This window comes from Anarrhichthys ocellatus, unplaced genomic scaffold (assembly GCF_004355925.1).
Source record: "Anarrhichthys ocellatus isolate YVR2014 unplaced genomic scaffold, GSC_Weel_1.0 scaffold24, whole genome shotgun sequence".
Taxonomy (NCBI): domain Eukaryota; kingdom Metazoa; phylum Chordata; class Actinopteri; order Perciformes; family Anarhichadidae; genus Anarrhichthys; species Anarrhichthys ocellatus.
In genome coordinates, this window is record NW_022280054.1 from 3430981 (window position 1) to 3439743 (window position 8763).

Here is an 8763-nt window from a genome sequence, read left to right on the forward strand (position 1 = left end):
CACACACACACACACACACACACACACACACACACACACACACACAGAGTCTGGGCTGTAGTGATGGTGAGCAGCTCTCCAGTGTAAAGAAGGATGGTGGATATGCGTTGAAGTGGAGGAAGAGGAGGAGAAGGAGGAGGAGGGTTTCAGGAGAAAAAGTAGGCCAATCATTCTGCACAACTGCTTTTATGCTGAAAAGGCCAAAACAGAGACGAGTCCAACAAAACACACACAGTTGTCGTCACACAGCCGCTGCTGACCGCCTCCACCTTCCAATCATCTCTAACCTGTCACCACTCCGACATTACTATGAGCCTTTAGCTGTTGTGGCTTCTTCACTGGCCAGACGAGGACAACGGTACGGTGTGTGTATGCACACACTCCTGCCCTGGCAACTGTTGCCTGGATACAGCATGTTAAAAAAAGCACATAAACATATTCCCAGAGGAGGAGGAGTTAAGTGCTTCTAATGGAACGAGGCTGAGGGCAAAGAGGATCAGTGTGGAGAGGGGTGAGAGGTTGGAGGTGGTACATAATTGAGGAGGCGGCTTTGGGGTGTATCGAAATATGGAACCAAATGAAGTCTATTCCTTGGTATCATCGATGCATATTGGTACTGCATTTCAATATCCAGCTACAATCACCACAAGACAATCTGTCGAGGGTTAATTGGGCAATAAGGAGAAATAAAATGAGCTCAGACTTACCGGAACAATCACGTCATCATAGAAACTCCAAGCCAGCGCCCAGCGCATCGTCCGTCCCTGGCAGAACTCCGTGTGTGTTACTTTAGGTACCTGAGGACAAAAGAACATAAGAGGTATGATTAGATGTGATCAGCACGTCGCCGCTGGCTGCATGCAGCAGATCAATTCACAATGAACACATTACTTCAACAATGCTTGAGTGTCCACATTTGCGATGGGATGAGAAAACTATTTTATATCATTATATGGCATAGCAGAGAAATTCTACCAGTAATTATATAGTATATGATTGTTGTATATTATAAGGTCTTGAGAATGTTTTAAAAGAAAGTAAAACGATTAATAAAAACATCAAACCGTCGTCCATCATTAAAACAGCTGGAGCCACTGAACTAGTCGGCTGAAGTTTTTAGAGTTTGCACAGTAAGTGATCAAATGTAAAACAGCTCGACATAACCAAATCATTTTCAACAGACCGAGAACGCGACACTATGACGCTTCATCCTTGAAAGTGTTTTTCCTGCTGTGACTTCTGGCTCCACATCTCTAGTAGTGGGTGAGAAAGTAAAGCTCCATGATGTGAAAGACTTGAAGCGTCTCTCAGGACCGCTTCAGTAAATATGAGGTGGAGGAGGAACACGAAGATAAAGATCACAGAGCTCTGTATTTGAGACGTACACACTTGCTAAATTAAAAACACGAGAGATGAGGAGACACTGGAGAGAGGATGGAGTAACGGGTGATAAAAGCATTAGCATATTAACTAGGCTGGGTTTCTGTTTGCACACACTTTAAAAAGAGGCAACAGTCTCCTCTCTGGACGTTGGCCAAAGCTGCACTCACTCTGATGAGCAGCGACAGCCCCCCGAAAACCTCTGGAGGAGCTTTGAGGGATGGCAGGTGGAGCTTTTTTCCTTTACGAGCATGTGAGGGAAGTGACTGGCACAGGACCAGATGCCGGCAGCAGTCAGGAGTCATGTGCTGGGCTATTTGTTAGGCTAATGACGCTAATGCACGTTATCTACAGCGCGGCGTGTGACTCGGTCATGCAGCGCTAACAGAAATCAGCTCCTTCACGGCTCGTTTGTGACACAGCTTAGTGGGCAAATTAGAAAGAGCTGATGAGTTATACGTTTCGCTCGGTTTTCTGCTGCTCTTGATGGCGACGAACCGTCTGCTTCCAACAGCAATACAAATTCCCCGAAGAGTGTTGTGGCTTCAGAAGGCGAAGATTGTTTTAACAAGCTATTATCAAAGCCTGAGCAGAAGGGGCACCTCCTTGCATGAGCGAGCCGAGATCAAAAGCTGCGGACGCTTTGACATTGATTGCAGAGGATGCAGATGTATTTGTGCGTTTGCCTCGGTTGGTACTCACCCCTTGCTTCCTCAGCTCCTCTTTCAAAGGTGCCAAGCTACATTTCTTCCCCAACATGCAGCTGTACCACCTGCAGACAGAAGAATCCATATCAACCAGCTGTGTGCCGCTGCGTTAGCGGGCATGAACTATTGAGCAGAGATCAAACGAGCCGAGGTGAACTTTGGGGAGCAGCACAAACACACAAAGTACAACATGACAGAAGAAACATCTGTGTGTGTGCGTGTGTGTGTGTACAGTGCAGAGTGCACTGATCAATAATCTCTCCTGTGCTATACAGACGCAAAGTTGGTCTTGATCAATGAGGAGTAGAGTCCAGCCGGGGAAGATGGAGGAAAGATAAACACACCAGGGAGTCAGACTAGAAGGAAGTAAACCTTGTCAAGGTTTGTTTAGTTTTAACTCAACATCGTTTAAAGCTAATTATCTTCATTTAATCTGCACAGTTTAGGAAGTAAAAGATAAAACGTGATGAATAGATAGGTCAAGCATGCATGTGTCCTACAAACTCTAGTTCCACTGGCAACAAAAATATTTGTTTTGTTCACTTTCATAGGTCCTGTCAATTCCAACTGCCACTTAATGGAAATGTTGACTAATCTGAGTCGCTTCCAAAAGGTGCGGCCCCAGAAATAAGCGTTTCTGAGAATTAAAAAGTCCTTTTCTGGCTATTTATTTGCTGAAAAAGTACTTCTGCCTCTGCTGCATGATTTCTGGGTAAAGTTTTATTAAATCTATGTTCGTTTTTTTAAGTCAATCAAAGAAAATTAATGATAATGTTTTCTTAGTAATTGAAAATAATTCCAAGCAAAAAGCCACTGAAATGTGAGAATAAGACGAGGTTCTAAGTCCCACATTGTTAATTATTGAATATATTTGAAGACGTCACCTTGGGCTCAGGTACATTCTGATATTTTATGACAAAACAATTAATCAAAGATAAATGATTGTGTTCTCTATGGTTAAATGGAACATAAATCAAGGGACTTAAATGTGATTTTAAGAATGGTTAGCACATTAATAACATCTATTTACACCAGTTTAGATTTATATGAATGTATATATCATGTAATGTATAGCAGCGCAGGATATTGCATTTCTTTTCTTCCTTTTGAGTTGAAGGACCTCTGACTTGTGATCAAACCTAAGCCCTAGTAAATAGTAATGTACATAAAGGTACAAAGTTACAGTCACGCCCAACGACTGCAGATGGAATCACATCTTAAGAACAGTTTTTACTTGTGATTGACGGAGAGGACGATGATCTGTAATCAGGTTCGGGAGGTTTGAAGATGCCCGGAGGGGGGGAGGGGGAGGGAAGAGCAACATGTCAGCCTTGGTTGACAAAATGAAATATTGAACAGCTCTAATATTCACAGATGTTCCCACTTTTCGACACAGTGGGGGGGTGGGTGGGGGGGCTTCCCTCCTCCACCGGCAGCTTGTCAAACATCCTAGAGTGTGCAGCTGCGTTGGCTTCCACATTCTCTGTTCTCCGTTGAAGCATGTGTGATTACACTCTTATGAGCAGAGATGGCAATTTTCATATCAGTGGCACGATAAATGAAGAGTATCACCTCGTTTCTTTACTGGGGTTTTGGATGCGTGTTATACTGGGAAATAAGGTGGCATGCCCTGATCTGACACTAATTACACTTTGGTGGAAAGAAGAGGGGAAGAGGGGAAGAGGAGCAGGGTGTGAGTGGTGAGGATGTCTCAAAGGACCAATCGGTGAAGCGGACAGGGTTTCCATGGGCACCTGGTGGCTCGGGTGTCCCAGCATGCATTTGGGAGTGACAGCCGGCTCCGGTTGGTTTGGCCTGAGCATCAAACCTGTTAAAAACAAATACTGGCTACACGAGTGCAACACAGAGCCGCACAGGAGCAGGCAGGTGTTCAGATGGGGCCCTCTCAGGAGTGCTCATCTTTCCAGCGACGCATTATTTAAACACACACACACACACACACACACACACACACACACACAGTACTTCCCCGTAGGAGGCCAAGCAGGTGTGGCATGTCTAATCAGCTTTAATAGCGCCACTCTGCAGCTCCCTCTACCCGTGTCTCACTCTGCTGCCCCGGTGACAGCCCTGGGAACGGGGGAGGGTAATGCGACGGCCGCTGGAGACACTCCCACCCACCCACCCACCCACCCAAACACAGCTGTTCCCTGTGGTCTCCCGGATACAGTACATGGGTGAGCTTGTGCCAGAATCATTAAACCAAGAGTGGGTGACGGCTCCATTAATGTGCAGCGACCCATCTGCACGTTTCACCTCTTGGTGTCTCCCCTTCACTGGTGCTCTCAGCAGCCATTAAAACCTCTCCAAAGAGAACCAAAGTGCAGTGCTCTTGTTCATCCATCTGCCACTTCAGATCTGTAGCTGTGTAATATCTAGCTGTGGTTTAAATGTGATCTTACATACGATATTAAATACACCAACACCTATACGGGAGGAAATCGTGATTGCGTTTGAGTTTGAGGTTGGATTTTGAAGGTCAGAGTCCGGCTCTTTATCTCACCGCAAGCGTTTCTTGAGCTGCAGGCTGTCGTGAATGATCCTCTTTACAAACTCAAGTTCCCCACCCTCCGCCATGATCTCCGTCACCCCGCCTGTGTTCACCGAGCTGGGCGGAGGTCGCCGTGAGTTCCTGGAGTTCACCCCCTGGAGAGAGCAACAAGACAGACAGAGATTAAGATGAAATCCTATTAGAAGCCTGTTACTATCGTGTAAAAAACACAACGAACAAGTGCAGTGTTGACTCTCAATGAGCCAAACACGTCAAAAGAAGTCTATCCATTTCTAATGTAAACATTCAGGACAAGACACCAGTACAACGTTAACGTTTAAGAAGGGAAACACTCACCTTTGCTTCAAGCTGATTGGCAAAAAAAGGAGGGTTGCACATGCAGAAGTCGTACACTATTTCTGTCTCTTCTTTCAAGGCGTCCATCAGGAGAGTCTTCTGAGGGACTTTGACAACTAGGAAAGTGGAAGCACGCAGAGATGAGGCAGTGATTTATAAGTTCAGTGGTTTATCATGACAGCTCTTGGGAATGAATGAATAAAAAACAGTCCAAATCTGTGGCCTTCGATGGCACTATGAGACACTGATATTGAAAGCTTTGCATTTACCATCATCCCATAACTTGTTATTTGTAGCCACAGTAATGTAGTCTTCCTTAAAGACACACTAGGTGAGCGAATGTACAAACACTTCACTGAAAGGCTGCGTGCGGTTTAAAGGCTTGAGATTCAGCGTTCGTGAGTGGACAGACATTTACCTTTAATGAGGTCAGACATGTTGTTCTGCTCAACGTTTTTCGTCGCGTAGTCAAAACAGATGTCGTCCACCTCTGTGGCCAGAAAGTACCAGCCGTTCATTGTGGCTCCCAGTAAGGGGTAGATACAAGATGCACCAGTGCCTGAGAAAACACACACACACACACATTTGGCAGTTTGAGGATGTGTGTTCATTAGGAAGATGAATGGTTATGTGTTTCATTGGCCAATATGGAAATGTGTTGTTTAAAGTACATGGTAAAGAGATTATAACGGACAATAAATGTCAGTTCCAGCAGCTGTTATTAAAGCCTCCACACATGACAACATTGGACACAGCCGCACAAGTCAGTCCAGGCTCAGATAAGTGGCACCGGTTAGTAAAGGACACGCGCAGTGGTGATCCATCAGGGAGCGGACAGATTCAATCTGCTTACAGAAAGATGCAGGGTCATCAATCAGTGACCTGAGGTCCTAAAGAGGACACACACACACACACACACACACACACACACACACACACACACACAGCTTTTTCTCTGACTGACAGAACGGCAAACACGCTGTGACATGTGGGTGAGGATTTGGCTGCTGAGTGCTGGGAACACTGGGAACGCCTGGGCTCATGTGTACCAGCTGGAGGCACCAACTGACATTTTGTGTGCCACACTGAGCTACTGGAAGCCACATCCAGAACCAACAAGAGCAGGGGTCCCAAATGTAAACTAACTGGGGGACACGCGCGTGAACAAACAGGGTTAATTCGTATATTTTTTGCTCTCAGTTACATGAAAAGTCAGCTTGATGTTTTGGGAGCATCCTCACCAGGATGATGATCAAAGGTAAACAATCGCACACAGTAAAAGATGGGGAGTACATGAGACAAAGAGCGGTGGTGGTACCGATGTCGATGCCCCTGCGCGGCTGCTTCTGGCCGTCGATGAGGTCCTCCACCCAGTGGATGTAGTTGAGGCGGAGGGGGACGGTGGGGATGAGGCGCTCCAGAGGGATCTCGATGGTCAGACCAAAGTCCTCCTTCAGCAGGGTGCAGGTCAGCGCTCGCACCGCCTGCGGCTCTTTGAAGTTCACACTAGAGGAGCAACAAGCATGGCTCAATGAATTCATGTGTGCATCTAAATCCTACAGCAACACAAAGGAAGATTCAGGTTTTGGGGTTTTTATTCCAACTGTTACGATTGTATCCACAATTCTTTTTTATTTTATCTAAACCACTATTTTATGAAGTCGTAATTTTTGTTTTCTCCTCCAAATACGTTTGGTTGATGTTAACCCGATAGTCATCATTACTGATAGAAACGGTGACCAAAGCTACGAGAATAAAACCCATGTTGAATAAACCCCTTTAATTTCCCTTTAAGGATGATTTCAATTTCGTGACACGCTGATCCTCTTGTTTTATCAATGAGTCGACCTGCCAGCAATTTACCAAACTGCTCCTAATACTGCACTTCATTAACCCTCTGCTCCTCCAGCCTGAACCTCATTACTTCACATCACACACACGCGCACACACACACACACGGATGAAGGACAACAGGGAGATAAGCAGCCCATCAACTCAACAATCCCTTGCTAATGACAATGACAAAGACCTCCCACTTTTTACTCCCAGTGCTCAGTCCCACTCGCTCTGCTCTCCCGTCTCTTCCTCTCGACATGTTTAAGGATTTCGGCTGTCACACAAGCGGGCACGAGTGCGGCAGACAGAGCGAGTGGGCGAGATATGTATAATTAAAGCTTCGCCGAGCGCTTTCGCACCTCGGCAGATGTAATTAGACACATCCTGGTGATGGCAGCGTCTGGCACCTCACCGGTGTAGTGTGAGCAAAAGAATAAAACTCTACGGCTGGTGGAGATTAGACCTCTGAGACACAAAGCAGCCAGCATCTGATTATGTTTTCATTTCTTTCCACAAATCAATTACACATGAAGAGCTGAAATGTTTATCCCTCAGTATTCAGCTCCTCTTTGATGATATTTCACAACACACAAAATCGAATCCAAATTTACATTTTTCCCGTCTTCTAGCTCAACTTGATGACCAAAATGCTACTGAAGCGTCCAGTCTCAGTCCAGAGAACGGAGACGAACAGTTGGTTCTCTCTCTTCTGCTACTTTGGATTTAATCAAATAAAGAAACGATCAAAGCGTACACGGACCATACGGCGCCGGTCAGTGTCGCACACAGAAGGCTAACGTCAACTATAGGCCGGCGCCGTTTCACCAGCTTTGTGGAGTTTTGCGTATGTGGGTTAATAATAATATTTTTAATAATTGATGACAGTAAATTTAGATTGTATGGACCCAGTAGTAGAGGTGAAACGCTGACCCGTATTTCTTTTGAGCAGGTGTCCGGGTACAACACACAGAACCTTTAAGCAAGTCTTTACACTGATAGCAGCGCTGTGCTGCTTCCGGTGCCGGTGAGACGTGTGTTGGGTTTATGTCCTACTCATCGTTTTATTCCTTTAGACCAACTGAACTGAGCTACAGGGGGCCTCGTTTTAGGCGTCGATCAGGGGGCCGTAATGTGTATAATCTCTCTACTGTCGGCTGAGTAATGACGGCATAAAAGGCCCTAAAAATAAGTATTTAAAAAAACAAAACATTCTGGGGGCAAAAGCTGCCGAGGTGACTCTGGTCACTAAACTCTGCATCTTCCTTCAGGAGTGATAACAAAGACAGACGACGCTCCAGGTGTGAGACATCAATCTTACCCCGCGTCTCCTCACCTAATGAACATATTAGGTTAATGGTCCAGTTTAATCAGTGACCTCCAGGAGGAGAACCAACACCTGGCTCTCTTTTCACATTCACAAAAGACGAACCAGAGGAGAGATTTTGCCCTTTTCAAAAGCCGGAGCTTTGGGGAGGAATCGAGCTAATGAGGGAGAAGTGATACATCAGCATCGCGCTCACTCTTCCCCAAAATGAAAGCTCAGCCTCTCCCAGATATTCTGCTCTCTTTCTTTTCTCCTCCGAGGCGTCATGAGATCAGGATCAATATTCAGAGAGAGGGAGGCTGCTCAGGCCAGCCCTCTATTTTTAGTCCCTGATGAGTGTGTGTGTGTGTGTGTGTGTGTGTGTGTGTGTGTGTGTGTGTGTGTGTGTGTGTAATGCAGGCCGATCACTCCCATCAGCAGCCGTTGCGAATGTCACGTCTCCATGGCAACCCCACCTACTGAACAGACGAGGAGAGCACGCAAATCCGGCCACGCTGGAGCAATGGCTGCAGCAGACGGAGCGGGAGAGTGCCCGCGATCTACGCCGGTGCAGCGCGCTTACGACATGAATGTGGCCGACGGGACGCAGCGAGGGACAAACATCTCGATGAGAAAGTAGTGATGAGAAGACAAGTGTGTGCATGGGG

General features: G+C 46.2%; 1 protein-coding gene across 3 annotated transcripts in view; it reads right to left on the reverse strand.

Annotated features, from left to right (window-relative positions):
• mettl16 (methyltransferase 16, N6-methyladenosine) overlaps nucleotides 1-8763 on the reverse strand; it is a 22891-nt gene that overhangs the window by 5380 nt on the left and 8748 nt on the right. For all 3 annotated transcript variants that reach the window (XM_031861140.1, XM_031861139.1, XM_031861138.1), the window contains exons 3-8: nucleotides 6275-6462; nucleotides 5375-5515; nucleotides 4957-5072; nucleotides 4612-4754; nucleotides 2083-2152; nucleotides 708-797 (exon numbers count right to left, since the gene is read on the reverse strand). In XM_031861140.1, the coding sequence (XP_031717000.1) occupies nucleotides 708-797; nucleotides 2083-2152; nucleotides 4612-4754; nucleotides 4957-5072; nucleotides 5375-5515; nucleotides 6275-6462 (748 nt within the window). The remainder of the gene's footprint in view (nucleotides 1-707; nucleotides 798-2082; nucleotides 2153-4611; nucleotides 4755-4956; nucleotides 5073-5374; nucleotides 5516-6274; nucleotides 6463-8763) is intronic.